Below are 22,531 nucleotides of genomic sequence, written 5' to 3' on the forward strand. Positions count from 1 at the left end.
GAAGCATCAGAAGTGAGGGGGGTTGGAACTGTGGTTGGAACTATTTTTTTGCACTAAAGGAAACGTCTATTTATTGGCAGGGTGTACAGGCAGATATAAACTGGTACGCGTGTGTACATGTCTGTTTGTGACTTTGTCTGTATGTACAGTATGTGTGTGTAGAACATGCCCTTTTGTTTGGTCGTATTGGTTATTAATTTATGAATCCAAAGTATCTGAACTACTTGTGTATTCCTTAGAGTATGGCGGGTCAGCAGAGCCCAGCCAAGTACTTGTTGCTCCAGGTGTGGTGTGGCCTCCTCACCATTGGCATGATTGTTCTGGCTGCAATTTTTACATCAATGAAAATAAACTCAACTGACAAGGTAGGATGCTCATTTAATAGTAAAAGAAAACATTTAGTAAAAATCACCACACCTGCAAAATAAAAAAACATTTAAGTAACATTTATGTAGTTAAAAAAGCAATGCTCTAGAAACTCAATACCGCTTTCTAGGTTTCAATATTCTTAATAATATACAGATGTCCCCCCCAAAAGCACAATCTTTCTTAAGAAAGCTATATCTATGATTGACAGGTTTGATTCGACAACACAGTCTGAGCTTACTAACCTCAGCTTCTATAGGTCTTGTACACTTGTTTCTGCTCAGGAAAGGAGAAAGGGAGAAGGATCCACAGGATCTATATCACCCTATTGGGTTGCCTACATCAGTCAGTACGGCTTTCAGTGTCAGCTGTTCTGTCTTCATATAGTCTCTTCCATTGAAGTAGATCTATTTAGAACCAGAAGCCATGACAAACTTATTCTTGCCCCGGCTGACATGATCTTAAAGATGCAACTTCATCTTTTCTAGAATAATTTGTCAACACCAGACCCAGAGAAAATGACCCCAAACGGTATGTGTACTATTATGTAATTTTCAGAATCAAATGTATTTTGCTCATGATATCAAGATGGTCAAAAACAACTCTGTTTTATTATTTTCAGCTGTTTTTGCTGCCTTGAACTCATCAAAAGGTATGAACAGAGAGTACTTTCTATTTTACTTCATTTCAGTTAACACACTTTAGGAGATATGCTTACTGTAAGTGACCAACTAATTTAAGCAAAACATTTTTTTTAATGTAATCCTTTGTATGGTATCCAATTTGGTTCTCAAGCGATGGGTTTGCTTTACAGGTCCTCAACATTCTTACATCCAGCTCACCATGGCCCATAGTAAGTATTTTCTGCTTCTGATACTTTGTTACATTTTTTAGCTTGCTTGTTGCAGTTAAGCTCAGGCAGAGGGCATCCTGTTAGGGAGATTATATTCCACCATTTTTCCTCCCACCCACACTTTGAAGTGGCTTCCCAGACCCACAATCATATTCTTTAAGAGCTCTGTTGTGGGTGACACAGTGGGCCTGATGACACTATGCCAAAATTGTAGCCTGTGGTAGCCCAAAAAAGTGCCAGGCAATTTGAGAGCAGATTGTTGTGTAGTTTCGATTTCCTCCGTTGTCTAAGTGAAGTGCACTGCACTTTATGTGCTTTCAATACAAAGTTCAGCAAGTTCTTATGCCTTTGCCATTACTCGTCTATAGATCAAGACACCTGGACCAATGACATATTCCACAACATGCCTCTCTGTGACTCTTGCTCCCTGACCCTTGACAACAACTGTGTTCATGCTTCATCTGATGGACTTTACTACTTCTATGCCCATGTCACCTTTCACAACCTGCCTGAAGGTAATGAGAAGGGAGCTGTGAGTCTCTACAGGTATGCCACTTCGAGTGACAAAAGAAAACTGAGTGAAGCTGTGTTTCGCGGAAAACAAGGGACTGTGTCAATAGCCAAGATAGTACAACTCAAAAAGGGAAATTGTGTAGGATTAGAAATAACGCCTAACAATACCTTCATTTCTCATGCTGTAGAAAAAACATTTTGGGGGGCTTATCAGCTCCCCAAACTCTGAAGCATAGGGCAGAAGTCATATGGAATGTTTTTGTCTATGGCTTCTTTATTGCTTTTGCTTAATTAATAAACAGTGCTAAAGGTTTTTCAGGTAATTGACATTATAATGTAAATGAAACCTCTGAAAAGTGTGCTTGGCTTTCAGAAGTATACATTTACATTACATTCACATTCCTTTGACCCATTATGTCCCATTGATTGTATAATTTATGAATAAAGGAATTGTTAACCTATGATTTCAAGAGTTCAGAAATTGAAGATAAAGTCATGTTGATATACAGATAATGAATGTCAGTTTAAATTGATCCATCTACTACTTATCACATGATGGTGCTACCTTCATTGAGAAAACACAAACTTATCTCATTCTCTGTCTGCTATTAATACATACTTATTCATGTATCAACAAATTCAAATTCATTTAATAGATTCATGTCAGGGTCTACACAATGTTCTTCCATGTATTTATCCTTAAATATGAACCTCAAAATGAAATTGTTAATATATTGTTTCGTTTTATAGATATGAAATAAAAATGTGGTCATAAAGATTCCTTTCCTTGTTATAAATTAAAACCTTTGGATCCATAGTTAGGCACTCAGTTTATCCAAATCATCAAAATATTCCACACGTGGCTTTTATTACCCACAAATATATCTTCCATCCCTCAAACAACATAAACTGTAATGTGTCAAGGTTGGGGACGCACAAGGTGATGTCATCACTGATCTGCAATGCAATCAAGGAAGTATACGCACAATATCATGAGAGCCAAGGGCGAAATAGTCAATCACACGGGGGTGGGGGGGGCTGTCCCATAGCTCTGGACAGCTATGGGACTTTCTGTGTTGAGTTTATTACCCCATCTTACCCTATACATTCACTCACAATGTCAGTTAAGAGCTATTACGTAATGTCAGTCTGGTGTGCTGTGCCTTAAACCATGTTAAATGAACTACTACTCTGTTAATAATGTCTAAAATATCCAGAAACATACTTTTCCCCCTCAAAGACATTACGGACGTCAGCTGCTGAAGTCTCTCTCTTGTTCATTTTTGGCCACTACTGCAAAATACAGCAACGCAATTCCATAGGGATGAAAATGATGAAAGAAGAACAAATGGCAGGACTCTAAAATAACTTGCTAGATAGCCCAATTCAGAGAACATGAACGTAGCCCAAAACGTTGTCAAAGCTGGGTTTGGTACGTTTGACTAGCCTGCCACTGACTGCTATCCCAGTTTGCTGTAAAGCTAGGCTACAAGCTTGTATAGGTTGCTGTCGGCTATCTTGTCAAAAGTCCCATTCATACAAGCTGTATAGTATTGCAATCGAAATTCGCACTAATTCTACAATTCAAAATTATAGTTAAATTCACCTAGTCGGAGTCGTCATCTCAGCAAAATACTGGATATTTACTATCCATAAATATGTGCCAAATGTCTGTCTGATGTCGCGCTGCTAACTCACTCATTGACGGTTCATAACCTCTTAAGGCCCAAGCTGTTTTTTACATGCATTTTTAATTTCTCTTTGCTATTTGGGCTTATTGGAACCTAATTATAATAAAAACTAAGTATCATATTTTGATATGATGTACTTTTAGAGAAAAATGATGTCCACATATGTGGATTCATGGTCCGAATTTCCATTAAACACAATAAAGTCACCTTTGTGTAATAGAATGAAAAACTCTTTATTTCTGCCTTGAACACAGCAGTTTTTTCCTGACTGTTTTTTAAATGTATTAATAACACATACACACATATTTTTTCAACATGTTTTGACTATCAGAGTAAAAACAACATGGAAACATTGCATTTTTGTCCATTTTGGACAGTTAAAAATAGTGTTTGGAACATTTGATATGCTGCAAAACAGTTGCAGGATGACATTGTATGTCATGTTAACATGTTAAAGGCTGCGATAACTGAGCACTGAAGGACCAGGCCTTCTTACAGAGGCCCAGAGGTCACCTGATTGATTGACCTTCACGGAGTCAGAGAACATGGAGGAACCAAGGAACATGTACACACCTTGAGAATCACTGCCATCACTTATGTGTGAAAGGCTGAGTAACAGTTGCGCTCGGTTTGCAAGCACAAGAACACTTTGCAGTTCATACAACGAACTCGGGTTCTTCCAGTGCAGCCTTGTTGTCTGCAGCGCATTGCATTATTCAGGCAGATCATCTCTGGGAGGTGAGCATTAGCCCTCCTGCGGACCGAGACATGGGGCAACTCTGTCACGTGAAGTTTCACTCCCTGGTTTGAATCTTCTTCTTCCTCTGACTGTGTCGAAAGGTCTGCATCTGCACCATGATGCTGGGCCAAGAGGATCTTAGCCACTTCCATGCGGAACTGAAAGAACTGGATGGGTCTTGTCTTTGGTCCAGCACATATTGTATGGTCTTTTCGGTAGAGTAGCCAGCTGTTGGCTAAAGCCAGATCCGTGAAGTGCATTACCATCCACATTGTCCACTTCTTAGTACGGGTGCTCATGCGATAGTAACTTATCATTCTATCCATCAAATCAACTCCACCCATCTTGATGTTGTCACGAGACAGTGACATATTGTTTCACTTTCTTGTCCCAGCGCTGGCAGGTGTCTTCAGGCATGTACCATGAACAACAGACATAAGCAATACTGGTTTGTTGTCGTACCACTTCACTACACACAACTTTCCTGAATCTGAGTTGTCTCCATCAATTGACCCAAGTAGCTCCAATGCTCTTTGCAAAGAAAAACGCTCTGGAAATAAAAACATGATAAAATCAAATACAAATTAATTTCATTTATGTATGTAGGTTTGCATTATTTAATTGTCATTTATTCCAATGGGATAATATGCAAGCTAATTTACATGTGCACATTTTCACTAGCATATTACATTTTTACGAACATTTTCAACCCAACTAATTTAAGAATGTATGTATTTAGTGATTTAATTGTTATTTATTTCATTGGGACCATGTACAGCTTTTTAGCTGCATCAGAGCTAGCTTTTTCCCATTTTACGTGTGTGCATATTAGCTTAGTTTCGAGGAGCATCAGTCCATAAGTACACTTACGTGTACTTCATGTTTAGCGACCTACAAAGTTGCTAGTTTTACCCTTTTTTTTCAAATTTGCATGTCATGACAAATATACAAGGCTTTTATAAATATCTAAATCAGAATAAGCCATGAAATATGACAGAACTTCTTACCTGGTCGACGTTTGTGTATGGAGCTAGCACTTAAATCTTCCCTTGTGTTCGCCGCCATTTTGAATTTTGACCGTAGTGTGTTATAAACTTCTGACACCACCAGATGACAGTGTAAGTACCCCCATGTGTCCATAACACCACCAATTCAGCAGTGAACACAATTGTGGACATAAGAGCTAAAAAGTGCTGTCCACGTATGTGTCCACTAAAGGCCGCAATATGCTTCTGCGTCTCCGTTTACGGATGGGCGGGCGCACGGATACGGACGGATAGACAGCGTTTATGATTCTCCGTAGGCTGTGGGTGCTGAAAACAATTCACCGCCAGAAGAGTAGGTGGCGCAACGGTTTTTTGTAAAACGTCGTGGAGTGTTTATTTACCTAGGTTATCGAGAAGTCGGAGCAAATTTACAAATTAGCCGTTTCATCAATAAAATACGCACATTTTCAGCAACTACACTGCCCATTTGTCGTCACATTTTAATTCAGATGCTGATTTACATGTACTGTTTAGCTGAAATATGAATTGTGAAAACTTACAGCAATGGCGGTCAAAGGATTCTGTTCGTCCTGTTTATCCCGGCAACCCCGCCCCCGCCCCTGACGCAAGCTATTCTTAATACTGACCAATCACAGCCAAGGGGGTCTCCGTAGCTCTCTGTCGCTCACGACGGATAGTTCATAATTCAGGAGGTGCACGTCGAGCTCTCCGGGGCTATCCGAGGGCTGACGGAGAGCTCGTAGAGGGCGTTCCTCGGAGAAGAGGGCGTTCCCATGTGTCCGTTTTTCGAAAAACGCAGAAGCATATATAAGCCTTAAGCCTTAAGAGGTAAGGGAACTGTTAAGGTATAGGGAAAACATGACATGGATTTCAGGAGAAATAGGTTTCGTTAATGTATAGTGTAAGGCAAGTCGAATGGATTTGGGAAATGGACTGGCTGGGATTAGATATTTTCAGAGCTGGAAAGAAAGACGTAGCCTACCAGCAGTCATATCGATATTGCCCTCATACAGTATGAACAAATATTGGGGGGGGGGAAATTGTCCTTCTTTAAATATTGGGGGGGACGTGTCCCCCTGTCCCCCCATATAATTACGCCCTTGATGAGAGCATGTTCAAAGCACTCTCAAATCCTAGTTGTATGTAAAAGTTTTGAGATATACTTTGACATACAGTATAACTTTATTATCAATGGGTTGAGATAGCTAGATTAATAGCTGTCCTTATGCCCTTGTTTAGTTGAAGGAAAATAGGTTTGGGCATTGCAGAATTAAATTACAAGTTTGTGGGTCTTGGACTGTTGCAGAAAGTTTTTGCAGTTGACTTTTATGAGCACACAAAACAATCACTCACAAATCGCAAAGACCAAAATACAAAGACATTATTAATAGATGGCAACCACGGAAGCTACACTGGACACAAAGCAATTGACGAACCACTATGAGAAAAGCAAAGCTGGAGGAACTTAAGACTACAGCAATGGAACATATACAGACGCAAAAACCCACACAAAGTACAATTAGTTTTCACCTCTCAGTCAGCCTGTCAATGAGTAGAGGAAATCAATTGAATAACAACAAGAGAGTGAAATAGATCAGTAGAAAGCAAGTCTGTTTTAGATTCAGAATGTATGCATCAGAAACCAGTGGTAAAATAAAAACTGTGGACTTCTGGGCTTCCACGTTCTCATCCTAAAAGTGACATTGTTTATTACACGTGACATGACTCATGCTACTTTTCTTCCCCCTCAAACTGTCTGCAACCATCACTTCAGAAACGGTTGTGCTATTTCCACCAAGGGTGTGACTGTTGAGGAATTACCTACCAGAGGATAAGCAGAGTGTAAGTCTAAACACACACAAGTGAACCCAGTGAAAAAGAATGTTTTTATTATACCATAATAGCCATACACTGTATTTGCATACATATACTTATCTCAAATATATTAACATTTAAAATTGTAAATATAGTGAATACAAATGCTTCCAAATCTAGTGTTATACATGTTCCAGTATAGTGTATTGCCCTAAATCATCTCCTTATTCATTTATCACACAATGGTGCTTCTAAAATTAATCACTTTACTATTTCAATCATTAACCTGTGACATATATCAACACAAAATGTCTTACTTTTCCATACCCTGAGCTAAAATGTATTGTAATAACAGCGACACAACCCTTACAAGGGACAACCTTGTTTTGTTAAAGTGCACAATGAAATACATACTTGGTCAGTATTGTTACATAGCCAATAAAGCTGTTCAATCTCCTTGCTGTATAATAATACAATTTCAGTTGTACAGTTGTGAAATAGCTCATGAATGAAATAGTTCATATCGATTAACAGTTAAATAAATATATCAGAATTCTTTACAAATACTTCATCCATACATAAAAAAATTTATGAAGGTAAATATCTGTTTCAAAATATACAATAAACACCAGACAGACCTAACTTCAGCAAGTAAAAGAAAGATTGTCTTTTTGATAATAATAAATCTATTTGAGACACAAAACATCTAATAATAAAATTTATTAATTATGGAAGAACATAATAAATAATCTATATAAAGTACTGAAAAGGAAGTACTTGATTGAAATGTACATACAGTTTTTAGATAGGTCAAAACAATAATGCACTTTTGATGTCATTGGTTTACAATGACACAACATTTTCCAATCCAATAAATTTTATACAAGCATGATCATACAACAGCAAAGGAATTGGATGTAAACTGGATTTAAGATATACAAATCTGTTCGTGAATATAGATACAGCAAACTCTTTCTGGTGTCGCAAACTGCTTTTAAATTCTCTTTATATGGCTATTCATTTTTATTATTATTATGTGCACATTCTATTGTTCTCATTCTCACATTATTATATTAAACACCTTCTCTTCTGCTTTCATTATTGATTAAAAAGCCAGAGAATTTTACAGTTTTAACAATATTACCATAAAACAACATGTAACATGTAATCATGGCAGTGATATAAATTACCATGTGCTAATTGAAGACAGAGAAATTTGTGAAGTATGTAATATAGTCATACACAAAGTCCCTAAGGGTTCCATAAGACAAGTCCACAACAGAATAAGATAACAAACAAAAGGAAAGAATGAAAGGATGATCTGTCCATTTTCTCCCCACATGAAATGTTTATCTGAGAAGTGCTTGTCCTCTGCATTACTGCACACAATTGCCTTAGCTATACTTACACAGTGTGATAAAAATAGTGAGTACAGGACAAGTCGCAAGGGTGATTTTCGACAGCTGCCTGGTGAAAGCCCTCGTGTTTTTTGCTTCCACTTTATCACAAAATGTCAGTGCTGTCAGACTGTGCTCATTGGTTCACTACAAGTGAAAGTTGCAATTGCCTTCGCTAGGGTGAATGTGTGCTTCTCTCCATGCATGTGCTATAGTCCCACCTCACATCAGTATTCACCTTACTTGTACAGCAGGGGAATTTGACTGTTGTGGCAGTGGTTACGGCTTATCTTGTCTGCTTGGTAGACGTTGGAGGAGTTAGAGAAAGAAGGCGGGAGGGAGTGATTGTCAGATGTGGGGTTGGGGTACCCTGGTGGGGGTAGGTTGGATTTTGGGTCAGGCTGGGAAGATGGCAGAGGTGGGCTGTTTTGGCTTTGATTCTGCCCCGAAGATGGTCGTCTACGGTTGCGCAGGGCTTGTCTTTCAGCCAGCTGATTGCGTAGCTCAGACACCTTCTCCTCTTTCTGAAAAAGACAAGAGAGGATTGGACCATAACGATTTTCCCGCCATTCACACAAGTTCCTTATTGTGAATGTGTTAAAACAAAGCAGTTTGACAAGACCAACAGTTTGGCGAATTTCTAATCAGATTGTGTGGGCTTTTCGGCGTGGTTGCACGTGTGTACCTCCTGGATGATTTTCTGCAGCTCCCTGTTCTCTCTCTCCAGCTGGCGGGACTTCTCCTCGTCGTTGTTGTTGGTGGACGAGCCCGTCTTCAGAGTGTCCTGCTGCTCTGACTGCCACTCACCGCGTGTGACCAGCCTGCGGATCTACAGGGGCACAGGAAGTAGATTGAAACAGCCAATCGGTTTAAGGGGAAATCTGTAGAAGACTCTGGTTGGCAGTCCTAGTTGCTGTACCTTGGGCACAAAGAGCACCACTAGAGTGATATAGACAGAGAAGACGATAGCCAGAGAGGCGAAGGCAAAGGAGGCGTCCTGCTGGGAGGTGAGGATCATAGTCACTGGGGCCGTGATCATGCACAACACCTGCAGAGAGAGGGGGAGAGGGGGGGAGGAGTTGTGGGGAAGGGGTGAAACAGGGGAGGTGGGGAGAGAGTGATGGAACAGAAAAACAGAAATAGAGGAGTAAGAGGAAGGAATGAGGCAAAGACAGTGGGAGGATTAGTGAAAGAGAAGGTACAGTATAGGGAAAAATAGAAAGTGAAAGAGTGTGGTTGAAAAAATGGCATATAATGAGTTAGTGATCAGGGAATACACAGTGGGAGAAAGGGGGAATAAAGTTAGAGAGACTAAGGGCATTTGATTATCTTTCTGAGAAACATCCCAAGTCAAAGTCATCGTGTAAATAGAGTCAGCACTGCACAAGCTGCTGATTCTTCAAGCCTCTGTTCATCAATACGGAGACTTAACATTGTTCTCCAAGAAGAGACAGATTGGACTCACAGCTACGTTGTAAATAGCCATCCCAACAGCTCGGTGGTCATTGATCTTCTCCGTGGAAACGGACTTAGTCTCATAGGCCAGAAATATCCCCAATAACAACAACAACCCCTTGTAGCCATACACCACACCTGGACCACAGAGGGAGAAGAAGAAACCAAAAAGAACAGACACACACACAGTATGTTACACACTTGACTGAGGTTATTGTACATATTTCAACCTATATATTATTTTTCTATTTTGTTTCCAAACAGACAATTGGTGATAGCCATAATACATATAGAGAAGCACTACCCAGCCATGTGTTCATCTTCTCCGAGCTGCAGTGCTCCAGCAATGGCTGAATCAGGACATCTAAATCTCCTTTAGGTGCCTCCTTGGTGAACTTCTACTCACAAAGTAAGAAAGGGTGATGGAGTTGGAGAAGCATAACATTCTACACATTCGATTTGACTCATTGAGCAGATGCTTTTATCCATAGCGACATACAAATAGCAGTAGATCAAGGGTCAGATGTGCATAGTTTTAACAGTATACACGTCCGTAAATTCATACAATAGATGCTACACTACACCCCCCCAGTCACAAGACAATGTCAGCATAACTACATTTACATTTATTCGTTCAGCAGATACTTTCATCCAAAGCAACTGTGATACACTTGAAGGAAATCCAACTCTATGCGGAATGTCTGTACCTCAACTGTAATGTGAAGAGGATCAACAATCTGCCAAATCATGAGTGACAGGACATCTATTGCCAGTAATACTCCAACTGTTGCATAGAGTTTCCATGGTTCCAGGTGCTGCTTGGATACAAACAGGGAATTAGTCACAATCCAAGGATATTGTAATGAGTCCACAAACAATGATAAATGGTTCGTAAAGGTAGAACTGTGTACACACAACGTGTGTGGTGTGAACATGTGATTGTATATGTATGTAAATAGTGAAATATTGCTGTTGTTTGGTACAAACATTTGGCCCAAAAATAAACAGACTTGTAATATGCATTTTGCAGTTGCTTGCTCTATTAAGCGTTGAAAATCCCGGTCAAAATCAATGGTTGCCACTGTGCCATAGTCATGTTAATGTTTATTGGCATAAACTGAAAAAGTACACATTAGAAAACTATTTGCTTTAATCAAATGATGTAGCTCTCAAACTCAATGTGTATGAGTTTACTGTAAAGACCGTGGACATTTTTTTAAACAAAAAAACCATCCGCCATTTTTAATAGTGGGTTACGGTTTCTGAAATGTAAATTACTATTACAGCTCTAACTACATTCCAGAAACCTTGTTTGTGCAATTTTGGGTTAGCCTATTGATAGGCTTTTATGAGCTTCACATCATTTAGCTACAAAGCTTCTCTACTCTTTAGCCCTTCAGCTGCTCACCTTCTTCTTTTCCTTCTTTTCCTCCTTCTTTGTGAAGAGAGTGTGAACCCACCAGATCTTGGTGAACATGCTCCCATAGGCCAGACTGAAGCCCAGCCCCAGCAGCCAAAGACGAAACTAGATAGGGAAGTATAAATATGCAAGATTAGAAGCAGGTGTGAGACAGAAAAAGAACATATATATATATATACTGTATATACTTTTTTTAAATATATGGCTCTATACTTTTGGCCAGAAATCCCCAAGTCCATCTTGGTAATCCCCATTGTGCAGTATTTCAAGTACAAAGTGAAAGAAAGAGGGCTGATGACTCACTTTCACTTCCAACCTACCTGGCAGACCACTGGAAACTGGGATCTGTGGATGTGGTGTCCATCTATTCCCAGTGGGAATACAGCTGCCAGTGCCATCATACAGCCCACAGCAGTCATGTTGTTAAGGTAGGGCTGTGAGTTCTGAATGTATCTACGACACAAGAGAGGGAAACAACATGTTGTATATATATATTAATATAGTTGAATATGCTAGTTGATTTTCTATTTTTCATTCCCTGACATATTGTTACAATGTGTTTATTTTCAGCCTGCCTACCTCACGTTACTGTTGTAGATGTTGAAGGTCAGACACACTATCCCTAGGACGATGCCCAGGCCAGCAAAGACAGACACGGCCGCAAACAGCTTCTGAGATAAGAACCTATACTCTTCTATGACCATAGTTTGGTCTGCAGGGGGGCCGGCACCTGAGAGAGAAAGAGGGGAGGGACAGATAAAGGGAAAGCAAAATTAGAAAATATTGTTTATGGTTTTAGTAATGTTGTGACATTGATGGGACTGACATCTGACACTTCTTTCTACAAACTGGAGTGACATCTGTTTGAATATGTGTGTATGTACAGTATGTGTACGGTACTGGGAAAAAGCACAGTCCTGCCATGTGGTGTATTGTACAATTAAAACAATGTTCTCTTTCTCTTGATTTTCTTGAAATCCAAGGTACAAACAGTACATAGTCATAGCAGTGGTGATACATACATGAATTTGAGTCAGACTAAGAGATGCAAAGACATGCATAGAACATGATAGAGTTCAACACCACCTCACCTATCCACTTGTCATTGCCAAACCAGGAAAGATTCTTTTGAGAACTGTCATAGTATCCAATTTTCTTATAGCTTCCACCTACACAGCAGGAAAAATAGAAGGCCCAAATTGAATAATCATGAATGAACTGAAAGATAAATACATTCATAATCATGAACTCCATTAGATAGTTCAAGAGACACGGAGGATGCAAATATGGTAGTTGAGTTTATTGTTACTGTACCTTGCAACTGCTCAATAAGAGTCATTGCCATTCTGGAACCCTGAGCATCAAATACTACATGACCCTGGAGGATAAAAAAGAAGATTTAATCATATGATCTTTATTCAATTGTAATCAATGTTTAAATGTTTAATCATGTATGTCGTCATCAAACACAATATATTGTGGTATTTATACGACATTTGGTGTAAATCAGACGTCAGGTCAGTGTATGCAATTTGAACTATAAGACAACATGATTGTAAGAGCCAGCTTGCTTACAGTAATTAGGGCACCTGGTGTGGGGCGGAGGAAGTTATAGTATTTAACTTGTTCACCTGTGTGTTTGAGTAAGGAGAGGAGGGGGTGACTTATTTTGCTGACCGCTGTCTTGGATGCACAACCTTGATCGTTTCAGAACCAAATAAATATACAAAACGAAGTCTTGGATCTATGATCTTTGTCGGCAGCAAGCATGTCTGGCACCTTGGATTCCCCTATTCAGCCTCTCGGCGGCAGAGTTTGAGGATCTCAAATTGGCCGCCTACAATGATTTTAACCATGTTTACCCAGTTGAACTGTATCGGTGTGAAAAGCCATTTTTAGCCATTTCCTCCTTCACTCACCGATACTCCTTCAAAAGAGCTGGTGTTGAGTGCCCTATAGATCTCAGCAGTGATGTCATGGTTGTTGTAGTTGAAGTCTTCCAACCTGCGGCCCTTGGCTTTGAGAGGGGCAACAGTCTTATTGAGGGCCAGGGCCAAGGCCCACACAGCATCATAGGCCAGAGGGGCCTCCTGGAACCCCCCGGTCTCCTCTGGGTTCATTCCCCCTAGCCGGGACATCAGCTGGCCCAGGAATTCCTGAGACGTCTGATGGGAGAATACAAAGAGAGACGGGTCTTCACTAATCCTGTAGCCGCCTGCAGCTAAGTCTTTCTTACATTATATATTGACAATGTTTCTATAGCAAAACTGTTTGAGGCTAATACAACTGAGCATGTCTAAGTTTCAGCACAAACCAACTGCATAGATTAAAGTGCTCTAACTGAAGCCAAATACACTGAGCACTGCAAAGACAGCTTGTTATTCTGGCAACTTCTGTAATTGAAGGTAAGAATGCAACCAACTTGGATGAATTGAGAGGAGGGAAAGGAGAAGGGGAGGAATGGACAGCAATTCAGTACAATTCTGAAATAGGCAGTGGAATATCCCAAAAAGTACAGAACCTTAAGGCAACTCAGATATTGTATACCGCAAATACTTTCAAGATCTATATTAGATTGTTTTTTACCCAGGACTAGCGCTCACCAGATTGGATGCACCGCGGACAGTCTCAGGATTCAGCATGACAATCTCAGTGGTGACATGTCCCTCCACAGCCTCAGTCATATTCTCCACTGTGCAGTTGATGGATGGGTCTTTGATCTTGAACCAGTTGTCAGCATACCAACCAATCAGAAACCACACATACTTCTTCCCAAAGAGCTTCTCTTTGAATACCTGAGAGCATGGCGAAAGGCAGAGGTGAAACATATTGATTTAGAAGAGAGAAGAAAAGATGATACTTCCAGATTTCTTAGAAAAAAATGTAAGACATCTGAGAAACCAACTCACCTCACAAAACACTTTCCTAGCTTCAGTCTCGTAGAAAAGTCCCACTATGATTCTAGCATCCTGGCGCTAGATCATCAAAACCAAGAAGCAATATTTAGTAACTGTAACAAAAACAGCACGACGCAATCTATTTTGATACTGTTCACATTGTGCTTGACATATGAAGTTTGCACATCTTGCTTTTGAAGTTGCCAATTAGCTCCCCTGCAAGACTTCCCTCCATCAACTCTTTGCTAATGCTAGGGCACACAGCTGTGAGCTAGGGACAGATTCAGCAGCCCGTTTGAATATTTAATCAAAGCACCTTGAGGTTCTTGACAGCGACAGCAGGGTCGGTGAGGAAGCTCTGTCTCACACTGATCTCTATTCCAGCCTCCTTTACCCTCTGCTCCAGATCATCCAGAGTCTAGATGAAAGGGAGGTATATAGAAAGAGAAAGATGGGAGAAGGAGAACATGAAAAATAGGAGAAAGAGAAAGATAGACAGTGGGAGAAAGAGGAGGGGGGGATGAAAATAAAAGAGAACATAGAGGGGGAAGAAACGGTTGAGAGGACAAAGAGGAAATTAACATAACATAAACAAAATGAGTGAGTTTAAGAAGTGTCAGCACGGTGATGAAGATGTAATGTAATGTAATGAGATGTAAATCAAAAAAATAACCAAAAAAATTGGTGCTTGCTACATTTTCCACAATCAGTAACAACTTGAATATAAAGCTAAAAGAAAAGAAAGAAAGAGATATATAAAAGATAAATCTCAGTCATGGAAAATACTAACATTCACTGCTCATTAGAAAAAGGAAATATGAATCAAGGGAAGCAAGTAAAAAAGAGCTAAAGAAAGTCACTGACAGATGTAAAGACTTCTGTGGTTTGTTGAATGGTGGCAATCTTGGTCCATTTCCACTTCTGGAAGAGCCGAACTCTGGTAGGGTTATGCAGGGTGGCCGAGGGGTGGGTACGGAAAAATGTTGGAAAACGCTGGCGGTTGGACAAAGCTGGAGAGCTGGAGCCATAGGACAGCTGAGAGAGAGAGAGAGAGAGAGAGAGAGGGAGAGAGAGAGAGAGGGGGGGAGAGAGAGAGAGAGAGAGAGAGAGAGAGAGAGAGAGAGAGAGAGAGAGAGAGAGAGAGAGAGAGAGAGAGGGGGAGAGAGAGAGAGAGAGAGAGAGAGAGAGAGAGAGAGAGAGAGAGAGAGAGAGAGAGAGAGAGAGAGAGAGAGAGAGAGAGAGAGAGAGAGAGAGAGAGAGAGAGAGAGAGAGAGAGAGAGAGAGAAATTGAACAAAGCTACAAGAGCATAGGTAGACTTTTGGGAAACGATAAAGGCTTCCAACTGGCTACTTTCAAATCAACACATGAACAAACGTTTATGTTTAAATGGTGTGGATTCCAGTCCACAAATGGATGCCCCAATATTACTTTATAACAATAAGCCTGTCGGACATTCAGCAATGCTCTGAAGGCAAAACAGGTGGTCTACTGTCAATAAAAACGATAACATTTATATGAGGGTAGAGGAAGAGTAGAAGAGGGAAAATAGCATAGAAAAGAGACGAATGCAGAAGTATTCAAACAAGTATACGCACCACAATGAGATTCCACATGCGCGCAGCCTCAGCCACCAGGGTGGAGACGGAGCTACAGCCAGGCATTAAAACTATCTTAATGGGCTCTGTGTAAAGCAGGTCATAGAGCAGCTTAGTGGCCTCACCTGGGTCACACTGTCAGGAAGATGGAAGCAGATAGAACAGGAAGAATGGACAGGAGAGACAGAGAGGGAGAGGATGGAGAAGGGAGGAAGGAAGGGTATATTTATAAAGATGTATGAGAGGAATGAAAAAGTAAAACAGTTTTATATTACACACACAGACACACACACAGTCAAGCATATAATATCATATATAAATACTGTATATATATAGTTTTTTTTACTATTCCTGCTAGGTACCATTCCCTTTCAATAGAAGACCATCTAAACAGACAATGCCTGGGTCTGGCCCTGAGTAGCATAATCCCTGTCACATAATGACCAACTCATTAAAAGATCTAAAGATGGTCCCGTCAGTAATAAAGTCCTAATAAGATATCACACTACCCAGTCCTCAGTTGGGCCAGTGTTAAGTAAGGCTGACACGTCTAATGGTGATTTACTGGGGAGGGGTGACAGACCTCTCATGCATTACAGCCGAGTGTCACAACCAATAGTGTTAAAAGCCAACTGTGACTTTATGGTTGATATGGGTGTCAAAATGTGAATGATGTGATTCTGTTAGCAGAAATTTATCTCAGAGGTGGGTGTCATTGTTTGTTTTCTAATGAGTGTGTATGCACAGTAAGTCTGTAGAATATCACCGAATATCCATGATTTCTTATTTTAATATAGAACTTATCTTGATATATTGTAATAATAATACTGTTAACACAACCATTTTTTTATTAAGAGTGGTGTACTGCGACTATCTTACTTATTCTAGTCACTGTCTCAAACTCACACTTATCCACACTGTAATAATTCAGACATTTCTCCCATATTGCTTTACTCTTGGAGGTCAGGCTTCAACCTCCACCTCGGGTTATCACCATTTCCCTCTTTCACTGTCTTAAACTTCTTGGATTGACTTGAATGACTTCCACCCCATCCACACACACAGCCAAATGCAACCGACCTACAGTACTGGTTCTGCCCGTGGCCCTGAAACAGCAATAGCATTACAACAATGGCACTGTTCACACAAGCACGCACTCTCAAGTACAAGTGCATAATAATGGCCGTGGAGTTATATTTAAGTCTCAAGCACCACTATAGTGTTGTATTGGATATATCAACGTGGATTCATGTGGAGGTGTCATCACCATCATCTTATGATGTTCTTGTTGCCAATTAAAAAGGAGGAAGTGAGAAAGCGTCTCATTAAACGATTGCTCTACCTTTCTGTCCCTCCATCTAATTGAATAATTGATCAAAGTTTGCAGTCACCACTTTGAAATTTTCAAGGCAATGGTATAGGAAGGGAGGGTAAGCATATGTCTGTGTATACATATCTCTGATGGCTGTAAATGGTCAAACACTATCCCTCGCACAATCAAAGGAGTTCTTATACCACACAGATGAGAAGGACAGACTTATTTTGAAGTTACTCGACATTGTTTAAGAACTTGATGTGATTATCCAGTGCTTTATTATTTAACTGTATATTTCATTGTCACTGATGTTTCTGAGGCTAAATGACTCATATGTCTGAAAGCTCACAAAACTACAGTTGCTAATGCTGTAAACATGATGATATGTAAATTCAAACCAGATGCAAAGATTTTACTTTGTGTGTAGATATTCGGTAGTTGACCATGTACATTTTTCACTGGCTAATTGAGAATGGATACCTAGTTTTAATGTGGTCTGTTTACACTCATACTTTTATTTCTCCCCCAAGCAAGTTTGTAATTAACATTTAAACCAGATAGCCTTGTCGCTAAGCAATTCTTACTATAGCATCATATAGTATCCACCAAATTGAGGAATTAATTTAATTCGCTTGATTTCACTAGATTTTTCCTTTGAAGTCTTAAACTATCCTTTGATCAACCAATTAGAAATAATTCCCTCAACCTGTCCATGTCAAATACATTGTATTCTTCTGGTGTCAGAGGTGTCTCTTGTTGATACAAGTCATGTAGTCTATGATCCCTTATTGATGAATGGTAGTTGCACTGGATTTATGTCCAACATCCTTGTGTTGAAAAGTATACTTTAAAATCATTTAAAATATTAACTACACATTTGTTAATGGTTACAACATTCAATTAAACTTGATTGTTTCAATGATTGCTACACTATTAACTATGTTGCCATGACAATTTTTCCCCCCTTCTTCCCCATACTTTCCAATGCAGAGCCTTTTACACCAATCAGAACCAACCTTGTAGTGCTCACCCACCATGTCACACAATTAACTGTTTCCTGACCATGCTGGTGTTCAAGGCTGCTATAAAACTATTGATATACAGAACTTCAAGAGTTAAAAGATGAAATTGTCTTGTAGAGCCTAAGTAAAGAAGAATCCAGCAGAGGGGGTTTTGTATTGGTGCCTAAGATTGAGACTATCCAGGAGATTATTGATCAGTTTATGGTCCAATTGTAACACTGAGAGTCAACTAATTGCAAATTGTAAAGTGACAGACAGTGACTCCCTGTGTCTAGCTCATCCTCTATTCATTTACGATTTATGGTTTATACCTTGTGCACATTAATGATTTAGCCAGGCAGTTTTCAATTGACAGATCCTACAGATAAAATATAGGCTACACAAATGTGCCTGACAGAGAAAAACATGTAAGCATACTCAAATTCAAATGCATTAGGGAAATTGTTTGTCTATCGTTGTCATTGTCTTATCATTCATATATTTAAACTTTCAAAACCTAAATAAAACATCGTGGTGTGTTTGACAACTTCCCTTTCCATCCCGTCACTCACCATGCTGTCGTAGTGTATCAGCTCCAGTTCATAGTCAGGAAGAATGTCACTCCTGTTGTTAACAAGATCCAAGGCCATCTGCGCAGAAGGCCAACATGCCTGGCCACCCGGCCAACCTCCACTCATGGGAAACAAAGCGCCGATGTATAATTTCTTCTTTCCTGTGGACGGACATGGCCAGAAGAGAAGAACCAAGTTGACCGATGCCCAGAAGAAAATAGCACGACCAGATGCAACCCTGGATAATTGTCGCCGTGCCTTCCCAGAAACCATGATTATCCGGTAAGATGAACAGGTGCAATATCCCACCGATACTGTAGTTAAGTTCTTGCTGGGGTAGGCTAATAGGCAGGTTTGATAATGTTCTCTTTTATGTTTACAATAGCATGTCTCTTTAACGCTGGAGTTTAATCGACAAAACTAATTGCAAAAAAAACTGACCGACATCATAAATAAGCGCCATTCTGCTGTAATTTAAAAAGAAAAAAATGACAGCAGTGAATTTCCAGTCAAATTAATTCATGTAATTGTAATATTACATTTAAAATGTAGACTAATTTCCCATGTTGTTGGGGCCAGGCTACCAGACTTTTAATTGTATTTCACATGCGAGCTTTCTAAGACACGCGAATGCAGACCTGGCCTATTTGCCTGCCTTTTCCAGTTCAACAGCAAGTTTAGACAAAATTTAGACTAGTTTTTCCCTAATACAAGTCGTAGATTCCCATTTCGATTAACAACTTGCTGCTTAAAATAGCCTAAAAGAATAAACCACTACTTGCGAAGGCATATTGATCCGCGCGACCACTCGAAACCGAGTCGGCAACTCCATATTCAAATTGAAGATAAAACAAAATTCCGCGGAATAAAGCACGACCAGCTCTAGAGATCTATGCTATTTCCTTCTCTGCAGCAATGAAAAGAGGCTGTAATATTTGCATGTCCCTCACAAATGTGACTTCCGATGAAAGGGAAGATATACACTCGTGTTTGTGTGTGTGACAGAGGGAGAGAGATGGGGAGCGAGAGAGAGAGTGAGAGAGCTAGAGAGAGGTTTACAAAATATTTAAATAATCAGATCAATAATAAAACAGATATCATTAATCATAAATTATGACCAAACTGTATTTTACAGACTATTCTTTGTGTTTAGACTATACGCCTGCTTATCAGATCAATCAATATCTGAGCAGTATATTGTCTATGGCTAATTTGAAATTACACGGGTTAAATGTTACAATTGTTGGATTGATTTTATTATAAACATCCCATTTGAGGCAACTTTCTTTCTCAATACTGAATACAGGATGTACAGTATGCGTGCATGGCAAAATGTGTATTTCCTACCTGTATAATTTTTGTCATCTTTGATTAGCAAAAAAAAGAAGAGAATATTTGATTAATAAACTGCAACCAAAAAGACAGTTATGCACCATTCGTATGGTTATGTGCATGACACATAAAATAGAACATGATACATATTTGGTGTAGTGTCAATTACCCATGGCTGAGTGACTGAACCACTAAGACCATGGGTGGAATTCTCACAGCAACATAAACTACATCCGTGTACTCATTATACTCACTAACAAGAGATAAAACTATGCATGTAATATATATATAGGGTAGATTTGTGTTAAACTCTGCCTGATGATGCAAACAAATCCCCTCAGAACTGTGTACTTCGTTTTCCCTTCATTGTTCAGAGCAGGACAACAGCAACATCATGTCTTAAATGAATAAAAGATTAGTAAAGAATGATCTAAAGTTACAAGATCATACATTGTAAGTTTAGACAAAACTCACAAATATGTAAATTCCATAACGTCTAATTCTTTTAGATTTCCCAGTGCAAACATAATTTTCTACTCACAGAGGCATGTAGGTTTGGGTGAGTCCCACTTCCCCTGTTTGGTGCAATGGGTGATGTTCCTGCCCTCCAGGATGAAGCCAGCATTGCAGCTGTAGTGTACTATGCTGCCCTCTACTGGTTGTCCTGGGGGCTTCACTGTCACCCGGCCATTCTCCAGGGATATCCATGCACGGGGGCACAGCAACACTGGAGTTTACAAAGAGGGTGAGGACGTAAATGGGAGTGGAATAGGGAAAGAGACATTGAGTGGCAAAATATATAGGAAGAAGAGGAGGGAGGGGGAAAGTGAATAAGGGAGGGAAAAACATACTTCACACAAAAGAGAAAGCTACTCTCAAAACGTTTGGTAGTATTCTTTTTTCCAACAACTTTACAAAGAAAGCAAAGGCAACCAGTCTACTCACAACATCTGCTGTGCTGCATAATGTCTGTCCATGTGCTGTTGGGGAGGCATTTCCTGACTTTGGGCCCCACTATCACCCTGTTGCCACGGCATATGTATTCAATCTCATAGTCCACTGGTAGTATCTGGACACTTCGGATCTACAGCAAGAGAGGGATAATTAGTGTGTGGTTGAGAGAGAGACAGAGAGCGAGCGAGAGCGAGCCAGAGCCAATATAACCTTAGGGAAAAAACAGAATGTTTTCAAGATCAGAGATGCAACATGCACAATGCTGATTGAGAATATTGTAGTGGTTGGGGTGCTCCGACCATGAAAATGGTCCTGTTTTAAGAGTGATGATAGTGTACCTGCTCTTGTGTCAGACCTCTATAACGAATCCCTCCATCTCTGGGAGGGAGAATGATGGCACAGCCTAAAACAATTAGGAGAACAGTAAGGTAATTATAAATAAACATTGTCAGCCATATACAGTAGAATACAGTACAGCTGCATCATATCATGGCTTCATCCAATGCTCTGTGCACAGAAAAAAATTACTCCATTTAGGTCATTTGGCAATCTCTATAGATGATATTACTTCAAGTACTCCAGTATCACACAAAGGCATACCACGCACATACACACAAATTACCTCCAGATGTTAAATTATGTATGGGCACAACAAGAGATGGAATAGAATACAGAATCATCAGAAACAATAGCGGTGCCATCACTGGACCTGTAAAGAGAGATAGATGGGAAGGGGAGAGAGGGTGGATGTGAGAGAAAGAGAATGACAGTAAAATAGCAAAGTTACGGAAACAGCCTTCCTATGTACAATGTTGTGATCCCATGTAGGTTGAGTTTAGCTGTAGTAGTGGTTTTATTGAACTTTTTATGTTCCTCAGAGACAACATGTATTGCCTATAACACTGAGAATATCTACTGATGTACTGTAGTTATACAATTTGTACTTTGGGCAACATTAACAAGTATTTCCCATTCTCGTTAAAAGCTTTAATGATGATGGCACATGATTGGCACACGATTGAACACATGCCAACATAATGTAAATACAATTCAAGTCTTAGGGTTGATTATACAGTGCTTCAGCAAGACATAGCATAGTACCTGTTCTTTAAATCTAAATCAGTTAGATCACCATTTCAGGAAAAGAAAGAAAGTAAGTAAAAGGTGTGAATCTTTGGCTTAACCAATGATTCAACTACCAGAACGGATTTTCAGGATTGTTAAGGCCATGAAAGGTAAATACACATATGACAAAAATATAAGAATCAGTAAGTGTGTCACTGTGAGTGTTAAAATATCTGAATAGAGTAAAAGTATATCTCCCCTTGCATCACCTAGAGGAATGAAAGTTGAGTAAGTATATGAGTTTGAAAGTATCAAAGTGAGAGTACTATCTAGGCAATAACATGTAAAAAATGCATTGATTGCTTCTATAATTACTCAAAGCGAAATATGCTTTATAAATATGACACTGGCAACACAGGGATGTTGGCTAATGTACATATTTAATTTTACAAATCTAAATACAGTTTTGTATTCTACTATTGTTACAATTGTATAACGGCCAATTCACAACCACTATGGCACTATTGACAGTACTCAACTACC

The 22,531-nt window shown here is 39.6% G+C and overlaps 2 protein-coding genes across 2 annotated transcripts; one reads left to right on the forward strand and one right to left on the reverse strand.

Moving 5' to 3' along the window:
- Positions 1-242: 242 nt before the first annotated feature.
- Positions 243-2,244, forward strand: lta (lymphotoxin alpha (TNF superfamily, member 1)). The gene is made up of 5 exons (XM_067238808.1): positions 243-365; positions 855-897; positions 989-1,018; positions 1,181-1,219; positions 1,588-2,244. The coding sequence occupies exons 1-5, from the start codon at positions 243-245 to the stop codon at positions 1,959-1,961; spliced, it is 609 nt and encodes a 202-aa protein (XP_067094909.1). The 3' UTR covers positions 1,962-2,244.
- A 6,322-nt stretch (positions 2,245-8,566) lies between these two features.
- gabbr1a (gamma-aminobutyric acid (GABA) B receptor, 1a) lies at positions 8,567-21,624 on the reverse strand. The gene is made up of 23 exons (XM_067238463.1): positions 21,546-21,624; positions 21,262-21,326; positions 20,915-21,053; positions 20,511-20,696; positions 19,985-20,002; positions 18,638-18,798; positions 15,750-15,884; positions 15,018-15,188; positions 14,470-14,571; positions 14,166-14,231; positions 13,860-14,051; positions 13,176-13,421; positions 12,571-12,634; positions 12,348-12,425; positions 11,836-11,986; positions 11,577-11,709; positions 11,245-11,361; positions 10,544-10,651; positions 10,141-10,234; positions 9,847-9,974; positions 9,301-9,429; positions 9,067-9,210; positions 8,567-8,905 (listed from the first exon to the last, which is right to left on the reverse strand). The coding sequence occupies exons 1-23, from the start codon at positions 21,622-21,624 to the stop codon at positions 8,621-8,623; spliced, it is 2,991 nt and encodes a 996-aa protein (XP_067094564.1). The 3' UTR covers positions 8,567-8,620.
- Between the last annotated feature and the right edge of the window lie 907 nt (positions 21,625-22,531).

The sequence above is a fragment of the Osmerus mordax genome, chromosome 6 (genome assembly GCF_038355195.1).
Source record: "Osmerus mordax isolate fOsmMor3 chromosome 6, fOsmMor3.pri, whole genome shotgun sequence".
Taxonomy (NCBI): Eukaryota; Metazoa; Chordata; class Actinopteri; order Osmeriformes; family Osmeridae; genus Osmerus; species Osmerus mordax.